The 15,774-nt window shown below is 37.3% G+C and overlaps 2 protein-coding genes across 2 annotated transcripts; one reads left to right on the forward strand and one right to left on the reverse strand.

Moving 5' to 3' along the window:
* Positions 1 to 3,430: 3,430 nt before the first annotated feature.
* Positions 3,431 to 5,652, forward strand: foxb2 (forkhead box B2). Its single transcript, XM_027167427.2, has one exon. The coding sequence runs from the start codon at positions 3,844 to 3,846 to the stop codon at positions 4,774 to 4,776; it is 933 nt and encodes a 310-aa protein (XP_027023228.1). The 5' UTR covers positions 3,431 to 3,843; the 3' UTR covers positions 4,777 to 5,652.
* A 6,090-nt stretch (positions 5,653 to 11,742) lies between these two features.
* On the reverse strand, positions 11,743 to 15,330 carry LOC113656048 (C2 calcium-dependent domain-containing protein 4C). Its single transcript, XM_027166994.2, has 2 exons — positions 13,964 to 15,330; positions 11,743 to 13,697 (listed from the first exon to the last, which is right to left on the reverse strand). The coding sequence occupies exon 2, from the start codon at positions 13,693 to 13,695 to the stop codon at positions 12,571 to 12,573; it is 1,125 nt and encodes a 374-aa protein (XP_027022795.1). The 5' UTR covers positions 13,696 to 13,697; positions 13,964 to 15,330; the 3' UTR covers positions 11,743 to 12,570.
* Positions 15,331 to 15,774: the final 444 nt, after the last annotated feature.

The following is a 15,774-nucleotide window of genomic DNA, read 5'->3' on the forward strand; positions in this document are numbered from 1 at the left end:
GAAAGTATGTGGTACCATCCAGGGTGAAATCCAACATCATTCCCAGTGTTCCTAGGATAGGCTCTGGATGCACCACTACCCTGATTAGAATAAATTAGTTAACAAACGAGTGACTAATGATCAAACAAATGAAAATATATTACAGTGCACAATGATTACAGAATCTGCTTTACATCATGCCAACTGGTGGTCAAGTTTTTATTGCTGATATTACTAGCATTGATATTCGTGTAGCTTTGCCTAATGGAAGTAAATCTACAGCACAATCTATAGAAGGACATTCAGCTTGTTTTGGATGATGACATAAGGAAAACTTACACAAGTTGCAAATGTGTTGCCATGACGATCCAATCGAAGCCACTGTTACGTATGCTATATAGATACTAAGCTATAACATCCCTACAAAATGTCCCTAGCCATTATAGTTCTAAACAATTCATCTGTTCCAATTAGAACAAACAACTATAACAAAAAAAGCACCATAGTAGCACTATAGAAGCACTATACAATCAATAATAGTAGTTGTATATGGAAACACACATGAACACATGCTGATATTTTGTAATTTTGCACTTTAGGCAATATATGACCTACTTTGGAAGTCTCTAAAAGCTTAATTTTATCTAATATAATTAAAAAAAAATTAAATTTAATAAATTTGTTTAAATCAAAATCTAACTTTTATATATTTGCTATATTTAACAGAAATGTAATTTGAATTAAAATTTTCTTGTTGTGTACAGATTCACCCAGTGGTCACTGCCACCTGAGGTTATAATTATTGTAATATTCTTGTTAGTTGTTCACAAGTTTGAGACTGATTTGGTTCTGTCCATTATCAACAACAAGGCCTTATTTTCAAGACTGTGGTGAACAGGTTAACACCCAAAGTCTCCTCAATTTATTAGTTTACCCATGTAACATGTCACGTAGGACTTTTTTATGGTACTATATTTTTTCACATCAATCAGTTTCACTTCAGATTTTTTCACATCAATCTTCATGCATCATCTACCGTCAAAAGCCATGGGATCATCTTGCTGGTGAACTCTAAAACAATCATTTCATGTTTCAAGATGTACCTTCGTTAGTTAGAGTCGTAAATATATGAAATGACGTGTGAATAAGGACAATAAACAAAATCATATTCAACCAGGAAAAGTAAATAAACCACTACACCAATGCGCTCTCAGAAACAAGGGCAATAAAATGTGCTTTTTTATTGATGCTGTTGTGGTGTTCTATAGTTTGTTCCTTTGTATGCATCTTTCTACTGGATAAAAAGTATATGCTTGGTGAAAAAGTTCTGAAGTACACAATTAGACAACAGCTATTTTTTTTCAAGTAAAGGTTGAAATGTATACTGTACAAAACTCTTGTACTCCTGATGGTACTATATGTCAGAAGCAAGGAATGGTACAGTTTAGTGCCCTTTTTTCCTGACAGTGTAATTAAGAGCTTCCAAACACTGTAGATGTGCCTGTATTTTGTGAGAATATGTCTATTTTGCACAGGATGAGAAACAATAAAATGTCTGTAAACCTTTCCTGCTATATTACATCCGGATTGTATTTTTAATAGTAATCTTTCTTATGGAAAGTAAAAAAAAAAAAATGCACGTGAAAAGTGCAAAACATGTCAGTAGAAAGGAACAGTGCACTTTAGAGGGTATTTGGATAAAACCCCCAAATGTTTCTATATCAAACTTCATTTTTTACTATCTTTCTTACCATCTTTAAATGTAGATATAGTAAGCATTTAAATGGATTTAAGCCAAAAGTTTGGACACTAATTACTTTTCAAACATTTAAATGTCTCCCTTGTGCTGGGATTGTATGAAAAACGGCAGAACTTTCAAGTTTTAATCTAACAAATGAAAAAGGATGTAAAAACAACAACAACAACAACAAAAAACAAAAGCGTATTTTGCAAGGAAAATAAAAGCATGTTTATCCAGGCAAAGTGACTAAAGGTCCATCATGTCTTAACGATGAATTTATATTTTGGAAGTGGGAGACTCTTAAAAAAAACTTTGAACACTTCCAGTATTTTATTTGCAAACACAATTTTTCAGGCTTAGATAGATTTAGTTGCTAAATGTTATTATTCAGCGTCTAAACGGAATATGTTGACAGTCGGTACTTGTTCACCGATGACCCTTTAAGCTGCTGAAGGACTAAACCACTTTCAGGATCATAATGAAAGAGATCTGCTGGAATTAATTGACATCACTTTGAATATTCATCACATAATCTAAGCTGTGCGCTTTTAATTATAGCCCATCGTTGGACTTCTCTCTCAGGAAGGTAAATCACGGAAGGCCTAATTAATGTAATGTATTCCCGGACCCACGGGGAAGCGCAGAGACGCGCACCGCGCGCTGTGGTCCGAAGTGCGCCAGCTCTTTTGTTATGCTGTTTACAGGCACGGGGCTCAAAAGACTGTTCTGATAATTACATTTGTACAGGTCGACTATATAGGATGCTAGGACACAACTAACATCGTTATCTAATAATAACTTATCTTTCATCCTTTTAGTAATGCGCATGTGAACCGACGGAAGCGGGGACGCACGTTTACGCATGTAGTTTTTTTTTGTTCATACATATTTTTTTTTTCCAAATTATGTATGATGATGATCGAGTGACCTACTGCTACTATTACAAAAGTGAATTTACTAGTCCAGTGTGACTTTTAATTCATTTAAGCTGGCCTCTATAACTGTAGTTTAACGACTGACAGTGAAACTTTATAGGCACCTCCATTATTTCACTGACATAATTGAGGCTAAATGTTGGATCTGATTAACTGTTCATTTTATTGCGCAATATAAATTGTATTAATTTTTACTTTGTTTGTTTGTTTGTTTGGGTTTTGCCAATTTTTTTTACGCCTGTTGTCAGACGTGCCGGAATTTGTTGACAGTAGACAGACAGATAAAACGCTTAATAACCGCTTATAGTAAGATATAAGTATTACAAACATTTATCTGTCTACATTTTTATATAGAGCAAGTGATTAAAACAGAAACGGCGTTGTAAAATCACCCAGATTTGACCAGACAACCCACATGTTTAGTACATGATTCATTTTGGTATTTAAAAGAAATGATGCAAGTGTTTAGTATGTTTTTAATATTAATATGGTCTCATTTTAGAATCTTCTCTGACAATCTTATGCTATGTATATTTAATGCGATGTATATGTTTTGCCTGTTTAGTTATACTATTCACGCCATGATTTAACCCGAGGCACATTAACATTATTAGACTCGTGATTTGCCGGCGCGCGTAATAACGCCCTCCGATTGGCACAGACGAAGTTGCCTATAAGTGCATATAAATTTGGTTCCTCCCTCTATTTCCCCCCCTTGACTCTCAGGGGGTCGGAACCTCCAATATTCTTACGAAAAGGGTCGTGTAGCGACGAGCGCATAAAAGTCGGGCTGTGATGATGCTGCAGCTCGGTGTTAGTGCAGCTCCGGTCACTTGGCACACTTTGAGAGCGGACGAATGAACCCATGGCGCACAAGGTAACTTTTAAAAGTCTTTTAAATAGCGACCGTGTGCGTCAGCATTTTCTTCGCTTTTGAATCGCAGCTTTTAAATTATTCTGATCGATATTTTATTATTTTATTTTTTCACACGTTATTTGAACTGATTTTGTGACAGAAACCAGAAATAGATTTAGGAGCAAAAAAAAAAAAAAAAGGCCAGACATTGATGCACTGGACCTGATGATGGATGTCTTTTTTTTTAACGGAAAGATTTTATCATAATATATTACTCACTGACATTGCTTAGCTCAGATATTTTGAAAAGAAACAGAAGATCACCTAAAGCCATGCCTCGGCCAGGCAAGAACTCCTACAGTGACCAGAAACCTCCTTACTCCTACATTTCTCTGACTGCTATGGCCATACAGAACTCCTCAGAGAAGATGCTCCCGCTCAGCGACATCTATAAATTCATCATGGACCGCTTTCCTTACTACCGTGAGAACACACAACGCTGGCAGAATTCACTCCGTCACAATCTCTCCTTCAACGACTGCTTCATCAAGATCCCACGCCGCCCTGACCAGCCTGGCAAGGGAAGTTTCTGGGCACTGCATCCGGACTGTGGTGACATGTTTGAGAATGGCAGCTTCCTGCGTCGCCGCAAGCGCTTCAAGGTTCTGCGGATGGAGCACAGCGCATGCAAGAGTGCCCCCATCCTTCACCCATACCACCCTCATGCCCAGCATCATCACCCACATCATGCGCACCAGCACGCAAACAAGCTTAGTATGGGGCATCCTGACTACCTGGGTACTGTTGGGCGCCTATCCCACTTCCAGAGCTATGCGCTGGGGGGTGGGCAGAGCGGAGGCTTCAAACACCCATTTGCAATTGAGAGTCTGATCGGACGAGACTACAAGGGGGTGATGGCAGGTGGGCTGCCCATCGCCTCCGTCATGCATCACCTGGGTTACTCAGTACCCAGTGTGGTCAACTCTGTTTGGCCACATGTAGGTGTGCTCTCTGACTCGTCCCCTGTCTCATCTGAGTATCCGCCATTCGGGGTGGCGGTCAAGGGGCTGTACCACCACACAGGAAGCCCTAACATGCCTGCTGTGCCTGTTCCCATTAAGCCCACACCGACACTCGGTGCTGTGCCATCTCTGACAGGCCTGGCACCAGGGGCGGCTCAGCACTGCTCACGGATGGACAGAGAAGCAACGGATCTGATGGAGGACAAAACTGGAGCTCTTCATCCTTCTCTTTTGCAGTCCTGAAATGAAAGTGACACAGTAAGGGTGTCGTGATGTGAGGGTATGTACTGCTGCATGCTTTGGACACTAATCCATACAATTAACCACAAGAGACTGATAAAGAGCTCATGCAGTGTGACATTTTGTTTTATTTTATCTTGAACATAGATGCTTTTTAGGTGCTAATAAGTGCATTGTATTTATCTCTTTCCCTCACTCTCTCTTTTCTGTATAAAATACATACTGTTTCATTTGCAAATTGCACTTCTCTTCCAAAACCTAGGTAGGCTAATTGCAGGTAGGCTCTATATGTGTAGTAACAATCATGATTAAACATGACAAAACTTTGTCAGTGTTTACCGAGATTTTTCCCCCATTGTTTTTAAATTTAAGGAGCCGGATTTGGGCTGTAATATTTGACTCTGCTTTTCCTTCGACTCCCTGTTGACTGTATAAATGACTTTTGTATTCTGTAAATTTGTGCTACCGAATTGTATAAAGTCAAATCAATTTAATGCATATTGAATAATATTTGTACACATTATAGCATGCCTGGCATGCATGATTGCCTTTGTAAAGATGCTCCTTTGGAATGCACTGTGTTGGGAAGAAATGCTGTCATTAAATGAATCCAAAGTCAAAATGTGAAATTTCTGTTTAAACAAACAACAACAACAACAACAACAAAAAACAAAGCAAGGAAAGATGTTGAAATGTTTTTTATGTACAGAAATGTTAACTGTTATAATGTGCATACAAACACGTGAGGACTATTTTAAAGAGATCCTTGCTCATTTTAAATATGGTTTTCTTTCTATAAACAGCCTTAATTCCACAGCTAAATTGAAATGCCTAATATATGGGGAATGGTATATTTGTAATATATTTAATTATTTATTGTGGTGAAACTGGAATAGTTAAGGAACTCAAATGAGATGTTTTGGGGATATCGGTACTCTCCTTAAATATTTATAATGATGCCTTTTTCTAAAATAAATATAATTTCATTTAATGTTGACTCCATTTTTTGTCATATACCCCCTAGTCTGGGTGCAGTTATTCCTTTTATCCGTGTGTTTCGAAAATATAAAAACATGCTGCTGTCAAACCAGAAATCAAATCAGAATGAATGCAGAGCTCTTAGAATCTCTCTGCATGCATTTTTAAGGATAGTTAATGCCATTGATTTTTTTTTGTGAAATAAATATATTTGTCCTTGGATAGAATACTTAAAATAATCATTTTCTATATATTTGAATGTAAATAAAAAAAGTGTTTTGTTTTAATAGATTAGCATAGCATTTCTTTATGAATACAGTCGATTTAATGAAATTTAATACATTTAGTTTTCTTAATAGTGCCTTCAGACCAACCCTGAATAAGATCCGAAAAAAAAAGACAACCTGTTGCTTCTAATCTAATCTTTTTGGAAGAGAAATCACCTAATCGTCCATCAGCACTTCTCTGAAGAATGTGGTCTCTTTCTGGTCATTAGTATGTCATAAAATCCTTTAGATATATGAGAAGTTACATTTCTCTAATTCAAGCAAGGCAGAATCTTAGTCACATGCAGAGATGTTAAAGGAGCTGACATTGACAGAAATACGTCAAGACTTCGGGTTTTCACAATCTGACCGGAAACAAGTGCAAGACAGTAGTGGAAAGAGCAGAGGAAAACGCCACCAGTGAAAAGGTTGAAGCATTTACAAGGTTTGGAGCGAGTGCTATTATCTGCTACAGCTACAAACATTTCATTATACCTCCATAAAATGAATTGTTCTTTTCTGTTTAACCTTTCACTGACATTCATTTTCTACACGAAAACTTAATCAAGGACTGATTATCAGTCACTATACTGTAGATGCTGCAATGGAGTAGGCCTATTCAAAATAATGCTAATTAGCAAAAAATAAAACAGGATATGCATTAATAAGAAAAAGATAGCTTAGCTACTAAAGAAGAATGGATTATTATCAAAAACGTAACCTATGAATTCACTTAATTAGATTACTACAAGGATTGTTTTTTACTTAAACTTATCAAACACCAAAGCTACAGTAATAGTATTGAAAGTCTGTTATTAATTATCTCAAATTTGTTGTTTTGGTACTACCGTGTATTTCTTACCAAGAACATAGTTAGCTAGTTATCTTCATTAGGTTTGTGCTACAATGCATAACTAACTTAATTTAATCCAAAGGTTTAGCAAAATAACATTTATTTTAGTATTTTTGGAAATTATAATGACATTGTGCTGCTTGGTAAACAAGTGACTAGTGCTTGGTAAGCTAGCATATTTTTTAAAGTGTATTTTTTTCATACAATCACAGCTTGTCATAATGTCCTCCTGATTTCCTTAAGTTCAGTTTCCTGTGTTTTATTCTTGAACATTTGTAAATGATGATGACAGGCAATTTTTTTTACATTTTTTTTAATGAAAATTAAATTTGAACTTGAGCTGTGGAATTCTTTGAATTTTAAAACTATATTAGAATATGTTATATGCAAAGATCCTATACAGGCATAAATACGTGCTGTTACAGGCTGTTCGGGCCTGTTCTGAGTATTATAAATATGTATGTATCAATAAAATCTTGGAATGGAATTTACATAGATTTTTAAAAAAAGAACATTTGTTTTAATGCAGAAATAACATTATTTTTCATCACCAATAACACATTGCAATTAAAGCTTGGACTTTCTTAATACATCACAAGACTACTTGTATGTTTATGGAAGGGTTGTGTTTGTGTGTGTGTGTGTGTGTGTGTGTGTGTGTGTGTGTGTGTGTGTGTGTGTGTGTGTGTGTGTGTGTGTGTGTGTGTTTGTGTGTGTTCACTGGCTGGCTGATGACTGCTGGTGAGGACTCAGGACCACAAGGTTGAGCGCCTCCATGACTTCAAAAGATGCTGTTTGATAAAGTCGTTTTGTCTCCATCTTCTTGACATAATTTCAGCTTTGAAGCTCACAAGCTGGTCCTCTTCAGAGCACAAAAGCTGTCAGTCTGGAAGCCATTGAGAGTGTGACTGTTTAGCATGGCAAAGGCACACTCGTACACCTACACGCACACCCTCACACACACACACTCACACCAGGGGTATACCGAACCTGCCCGCTGAACAAATAATTTAGATGCACAAGTGGCCGAGAGAGGCGAAAACTACACCCACAGTGACCAGCTTACTCAATATTGATGAGCATGAACCTCATATCTATCTATCTATCTATCTATCTATCTATCTATCTATCTATCTATCTATCTATCTATCTATCTATCTATCTATCTATCTATCTATCTATCTATCTATCTATCTATCTAAATGGATCCTCTCGCTTTTATAATCCTGTTCACACTTGATATCCAAATCAATACATTTCAAACAGTATATAGAAAATATTCATATACACCTAATTAAAGAGCAATTCCATAGAGCAGAACAAACGTCTTTCTAAAATCAAATATGTGATCAAATCGCAAAAGTATCACGCCTTGGCAGAGTGGATGATCAGACACAGAAGGATTTCTCCTTTTCTTTTTACATATAAAATCTTTTCAATAGCAATTATCTGAAAATGATGATAAATGGAGATAAGGTCATGGTGAAGTTGGTGCTCCGACGACTGTTGACAGGATGAATCGGATATGAGATATTATTTTTAATTACGCCGACTTCGACAGGGTGGAGGTGACACATCGTACGCGCTTGTCTTAATGATCACTAAGACCCTTCGTTCATAATGAGCAGCTTAATTCATTAGGTTCCTCATCATCGGTAACAGCACAGCAACTTAGTACAGCATTATATTCCGTCAGCCAGGCAGTAAATTTGGTGCAGATTGGTAATATTGCAACAGATATTATCTTAATTGCTTAAAACACATAATTGCACTGATAGATTCCTAGTTTAATTCGACTGCTTTCTGAAATTAGGCTTGCACCGATGGTTAAAGCTGTGCTCGGAGATCCGAATGCAGTGATGTCGTTCGGCCTGGAACCATAAACCAATACTCATCTCATTTTTGTATTACAGTGAGCTTAATAGTACTAACACACTTTGAGGAGAAAATCAATGGTAAAAAGCAACTGCTAAAACCCTTTTCTATGGCAGTTAAATCTTTGAACATAGTATGTGATTGAGTCACTATGCTCTTGAAATAATTATTCTTCTATATGAAGTAAGCATGAGGAGTTTGGTTTCTTATATAATTATATAACATAATGGTTCTTAGCTAATCTTGAAGACATGGTTTTAGTTAGCCGTCCATTTTTTTCTCACCAAGCACATGGCCAGTTAGTCAGCTAGCTAGATTAAATATCTTTTGGTTTAATCCAATTGTTTATTATGTAACCTTTCTGACTGAGAACTTCATTCTTATATTTGATTACTAAACTTTTGGAAACCATTGTTTTGGAAATCTTAGGTCTTGTATTACAGTAAGCTCCATGTCAGCTTCATAATATTAACAAACTAACACAATATGAGAGAATTTTAAATTGTACATCTCTAAAGAAGTTTAAATTGATGCTTTGGTGTCCAGACCAGTATCTCTGGATGAATGTAATATGTGTTTGAGTCATTACACTGTTCCTAAATTACATTTCTAAATAATTCCTGATAAAATACAGAATTTTGTGTATGAAAAACATGTTTGCCGTTAATGAACTCCTCTGTGAACATCTCAGAAGATTCTTCTGGTTTGAAAACTGACAGGTTCACAGAAACCAGAAGATTGAAGACTAATCTTTATCTTTAAGACTGATTATTTTCCGATTTTGGTGATCCCCTGCCTCAGATTCCTATTCTTGGATAACAAGAATGGAACCATATGTGATCTTCTATTGTAGAAGCCCATTCACCTTCATGGTTCGGCATGTTGAGCATTCTGAGATTATTTTCTGCTCACCATCATTGTAAGGAATTTCTATAATATTTAATTGTTTTCTCACCATTAAAAATTTTTAGTCTCCTACAGTAGTTCTTCCCTTTCTTGCTTTGCATGCCATCTCATCTCACACTTCCGGTTGTCGTATAGCTGTTATAAATGCATAAAAATGTGCATTTGCTGATAAATGCTCATGTTTACATGAAAGCTAAGAGATATAGATTAAATCAAAGTAATAATATTTTAAATATCATTATTATTATACTAAAGTAATAGAACTTTGTTATTACAATTTTCTACAGAACAGTTTATTTAACTTTCATTCTGAACTTTACAGAGACTTTATATTGGAAAACAAGGAAATATCACGATTAAAGACTTTATGTATATGTATATGTACTTAAATTTTTAAAAATAAAATAAAAATTCATCTAGAAAATATATACTTAAGTATATAAATAATATACTTTGTCGTCAGGATTATAATACAGATTTTGGTAATAAAGGGTAACAATAAATCGAACAGTTTTCATACAGCTTATATACAGTATAAAGATGCAAAAGACCATCATTTAAAGCGAAGATGACATTTGGTACACTGATTCGTTGAGATTCTATGAACTAATCGGGGAATGGAATTATTGAGTGTTGTGCAGGTGAATATCATGGAGAATTTGTAAATGTGCTGCCAATCTGGACGAATTCCTCAGGACTTTCATTTTAAAAAACTTATTAAATCTGAACGTACATGTCGTAACAATAAACGTTTCAAATGTTAGCTTCCTGTCTATCATTGATCCTATATTGTGATATTCCAGTTCAGCCAGGACCCGCCGTGTGATTCATGCACAGCAGCCGTTCCCTCTACAGCCAGCAGCTGGTAGATCTCAGCAAAGGCCCATGAACATCTCCTCTCATTGGTGAGCTCCATTCCTGGCCATGTGTCTCCTGCCTGCCCACTTTAACGTTGGCTGAGCCAGCACCAATAAAAACCTCATCCAGGCTGCATTGACTGAAGATGAAGTGAGGTCACCTGCACAATAGATGAGGTTACAATAATTCTTGCTCTCTGCACTTTGGACTAATGAAATAGTCTTCATTCAGTTCACCGGACAAGGTCTTCTACTTCCACAACATCTACTTTAATGGCATTTAATATAGTTGATTATTAGAGATTAGGCTACTTCTTGTGATTGCTTTTTATGAATCATTAAAGTTAAGTAATGAGTACCTTTTTGGCAAGGCTCGTTTTTGTACCTTGTCTTTTAGACCTGGCCAGAACTTTGAGACCGTTATCTTCTGCAGTTCTTTATTGGAACATTGTCCAAAGTGACTGACGCAGAACTTTAAATAATAACCACCACATGGAAACAGAGCCATCATTTATTCATATAAGTGTTTGCACACGTTTGTGCCGTGCTCCTCATGTACGGACACTGGTCCTGAGCGTTTGAAGGTGCACACACCACTCATTTTGTGATAATTGCCTATTTGACAGCGGTTAACCGAAAGGTCCCTTGCAGCTTCCTCTGCACATTCATCTCTCCATTAGAGCAAGCACTTGGGGTTTTATTGCACTAATTAAGACGGTCTTTATTCCCGCTCAATGCTGCCCTCAACCAAACGTGTGCTGCCTCCTGCAGTGTGTGTGAGCATAAGTGTTTGTGTGTGTGTGTGTGTGTGTGTGTGTGTGTGTGTGTGTGTGTGTGTGTGTTTGTGTGTGTGTGTGTGTGTGTGTGTGTGTGTGTATGTGTATGGATAGATATGTTGGGTGTGAGAGACACTGTTTATATCCTATATATGTTAATTACGATTGTCTTTGATTAAACAGTATAATTCCAGACTTCTAATTCTTTTACCATTAGACTCAACGACTCTGATAATGATGTCATTTAGTGAAATGAACAGAAAAGCTCATGTTTGCCCTCTTGTGTCAACTTCTCTGATGTTAATTTTACTCAGGTGACAGAAATACAACACATTTTGTTAAAATATAAATACAATTTTCAATAAGCAATGTTCATTTTTAATTTATTCATATTTTTGTGTGTGTGTTTTTTTTTATATATATCTATGAAGTACACACCATAATGCAAAAAGGTCACAGACAAAACACTTCATTTTCTTCAGAAATAACAAAACAGGAAATATAAGCGTTTTTAATGTACATGAACTCTGTGTTCAGTCAAATCTCTAATATTTACATATGCATAAGGGGTTTAATACTGTATATTTCATCTCAACCAAGAACACACAGTGACATTCATAACATTGATAAACAGCTATGTATACATGTACATCAACATTCTAGCTTTGAATATTTGCCTGTGTTCTTCTTTAAAGATCACATGACCAGATATGCACACGTTCTCATTTTAATTCTTTGCAGTGAACAACATAAATTATTCAAACATCAAATCCATGTAATCCACGTTCTTTTTGTAAGTCCGATTGTATCTTCATCTATGTTTTTGTCTTTGCTATACGGTAACACAGTATGAGCAATATTTATGGAAAAGAACATAAAAAAAATGAACGATCCTTTAGATGGCAAATATTCATTTATTCTTTCATTCATCATGTCTAAGTGCTTTATCCTGGTCAGGATGATGTGGTCTGTACAGAATGCTGGACACAACCCTGGATGGGATGCCACTCCTTCACAGGGCAACATGCAGACACATTCACACAATCACACACTCATTTACAACTAGGGCAAATTTAGGAGTGTGGGGGGAGATGGGTGGGTGGGAGAGAGGACCCATACAAAACAGTGAAGACGTTGATAATAACCGGAGCTCAGGATTGGTCTCTAGACCCTGGAGCTGCGAGGCAGCTGGTTTCCTTACTTGGTTATTTTTCTTATAGAATTCAGCATTCTATGGTTTGACCATCAAAGTTTCATGATGGAAAGATACTTTTTCAGTATTGTTTTTACAATGCTAGTAGCTCAGTGAGTGGCTTGATGATAACTCCGAGCACTGAAGCCCTTCCCAGGTTAGAGTTCTTCTCCAGCACCTTCACCCTGACAGCAAAGTTCTTTAGCCCTTGTTCCTCTCCTTCTGGCTCTGTGAAGAAGAAGTCCTCGTTGAACACGGGGTTGCGGCTGTTCCTGATGATAGCGCTGTGCTGCCGCTGCAATTTGCCTGGACTCAGGCTCAAGGTGAGACCACAGTGTAGTGGTCGGGGATCACCGGGTTCACGCAGCTCCTCCACAGAGATCACCCGGATTCTAACGGTAGATAAATCTCCATCCATGTTGGCAAGAGAAGCAGAGAGACGAACGCAGCCCCTGCGAGGGAGAAGGAGGACGTGCTCACTATGGAGGCGTTCCTGACAATGTAGCATGTCCAGTGGGAATTGAAGAGGTGGTGCTAAAGTTGAAGCAGGTTGGAATTTGATCTTGTCATCTTTGTTTTTAGTGCACAGTGAATCATGTTTAAGAAGAGACTCTTTTGATGAATGAATCTCATGTTTGCTCCTGATTGGAAGTGGTGAGCTGTGAGGTGAGGAGTCAGCAGAAGAACTGGTGTCACTCTCCAAGCTGCCCACTTTCAGAAGTGTTATGGAGGGCAGTTTTATGGAGGGCATTACCCTGTTGGTTACCCGCTCAAGCGTGTAACTGGAAAACGCAGAGTGAAACAATGACTCCTTGCGGCGAGTGTTTGGACTCTCGAAAAAACCAGACTCATAGTTTTTCAGTGAAAACGGAATTGTCTTTATTTGGCCTCTTATGGCCACCGTGGCACCCTTGTTTTTATCAGTCTTTAACACTTTAGTAGTTGTGCCAGAATTTGTTTGAATGGTCTGATTGAAGTTGGTTCCAGTTTCATCAAAGCAGTGAGAAACGATGCCCTCTACTGCAACTAAAGAGCATCTACTCAGCTTGGGAGGCAGGAAGAAGTCAGGAATTTTGTCTGGGGTCAGAACATTTCTATGGATTTTGTTGAGAAGGTTTGCCTTTGCTGAGATCTCGTCTGAGCTTTTACCCACAAGGCGGCTTATCTCCATTGGAATGTTCTCGGCACTCTCTTGGACTTTTCGAAGGATCCACATCATTCCTACTTAAAAAAAAACCCCAGCTTGGTAGTTAATTAACTTTTAGGCACTGATGAAGCACATACTGTAAAATGAGAAAAAACAAACAAACATCTATATCAATGTAACATTTCATATAAAAAGACAAAGATTTAAAGTTAAATGTGTGGTTAAGAATGATGTTAGAAAAACAAAATTTTACTACAAAATTATTCTACTACATTGACATTGTTCATTTAAATTTATATGAATATAAAATATTAGCAAATACTTAATCTTTGGCTCTTACCTCTTTGAAGGAACTTGATAACCAAATGGACATTCTCTTCCCTGATAAACACTGTGGGTTACTGTGGATGTATTTATATACGGGGGAAACCTCAGTGTAAGATCCATCACAGCCAATCATGATAAGATCGCCCACCCAAAATCCTCCCGTCTCTGTCGATTTTTTGGACCTTTTTTTTCCCTACCTCCATTAACAACTGATCACAGACCAGCTTTCCCCTGGTGTATAGCTAAACTAGGTCATTATGGGGAAAATCAAACCTGATCTCAGCTCACACAGACATCTGAGTGACATCAAACGTGGTCTAACCGTCTGGCTCTTTGACTCTCCTTGTTAAAGGCCATCACTGACCTCATTCATGACCTTCAAAGAGCTTATGGTCGTAGCATAACCACCACCTGTTGAGCTGGAACACAGAGCTGTAGGGTTTAATGCTAATCTGAGGTCAGTTTTTGAATTCGCCTGAGGTCACTTCAAACAGGAAGGTTCCAGCACTTTCGTTGTGTAGGCCAGCTGTAGTGGAATAGTTAAATTACATTATGTTTAGGATTTGGTTTGTTTAACCCACTGAGTTGAAACAAAATAGCTGTAATAATACAAATACAAGCTGTGTTCCTGCTGAATTTTACTCTGTAAAAAAACACTTAAAGGAATAGAGGAAAGGGAAAACTTCCTCAGGAAGAGCTGGGTGAAAGAAACCTTGGGAGGAACCAGAGTTCAGCAGTGTTAGGGTACCAACCTCCTCATCCCAAAACTGAAACCAGTCACAAACATGCAGTTGTTTCACATGAATTACAATTTTAGCTGTAACTAGGATCAGTAGCTTCAACTGCAAACATGACATTCAGTTAAAAAAGGAAAATCATTTGGGATGGTCATCTGACAAGGAGCTTGGCACTTTCTGTATGTTAGGAGCTTGATAGACATCAAACCGTTAGGAATAGTGTTTATGTCCTCTGAGTTTGGGGTGCAGAGGGACATCCATTTGTGGCATCTGAAAGAGAAGATAAGCCTTAATTTGTCACACTGAACATTTCAGCACAGTGAAATTCTTTCCATTGCATATTCTTTGCAACTGGAAGGTCATGTTAGTGGTTCAAAACTCTTTCGGGTCCTTTAACCATCATCTGTTCAGATCATTTGTAGACCATCTTGGATTAAATGTGTAAATCCAAATGTGAAGTGCTGTGATCTTTGATAGAGGCTGAGAAAGCCAGACACTTGAGTTACTCTGAGAGAGCTGTGATACTTAAGAGAACTTCAAAGAAACAGGGTTTAAGGTTGACTTGAGATGTCCTGATGTTGGATAACAACAGATTAAAGGGTGCAAAGATCTGGATATTTATCTATCCTGCCAGTGTCCCGGAGCCTTTTCAAGAGTAAAGAAGTTTTAACTCTAATCACCTTTTTAACAGGTGAGTGTTTTGTCTTGCAATAACCTAGGCTTTGAACGAAGAACCTTTACAAATCAATGTTCACATGGAGCTTATTATATAAAAATGTCCAGTGACCTTTCCTGACCTAAGTGAGTGTGCTTCCTTAGCCATACAATCTTCCACAAACAGTTGCTTCCTTTTTCCGTCAACACATGGTAAATAACACACAGTAAATATTTATCTGTAGGCTATGAGTGGAAATGCAGGCGAAAACACCCATAACAAAATAACCCAAGACTAAATCTAAAAAGGTGATGTCATAATAAGTCCTTATAATGAATTATTTCTAATACAATAGCTGAAACGAGTTAATATTAATCTGTATACCAGGAGCACTATCTTCTTGACTGTGGTTTGTCCTCGATCTGGAAAATG

Source organism: Tachysurus fulvidraco, chromosome 14, assembly GCF_022655615.1.
Source record: "Tachysurus fulvidraco isolate hzauxx_2018 chromosome 14, HZAU_PFXX_2.0, whole genome shotgun sequence".
NCBI lineage: Eukaryota > Metazoa > Chordata > Actinopteri > Siluriformes > Bagridae > Tachysurus > Tachysurus fulvidraco.

Bases quoted from the DNA above. Each gene is read 5' to 3' on its own strand.
- foxb2 (XM_027167427.2), top strand. From the start codon at position 3,844: ATGCCTCGGCCAGGCAAGAACTCCTACAGTGACCAGAAACCTCCTTAC.
- LOC113656048 (XM_027166994.2), bottom strand. From the start codon at position 13,695: ATGATGTGGATCCTTCGAAAAGTCCAAGAGAGTGCCGAGAACATTCCA.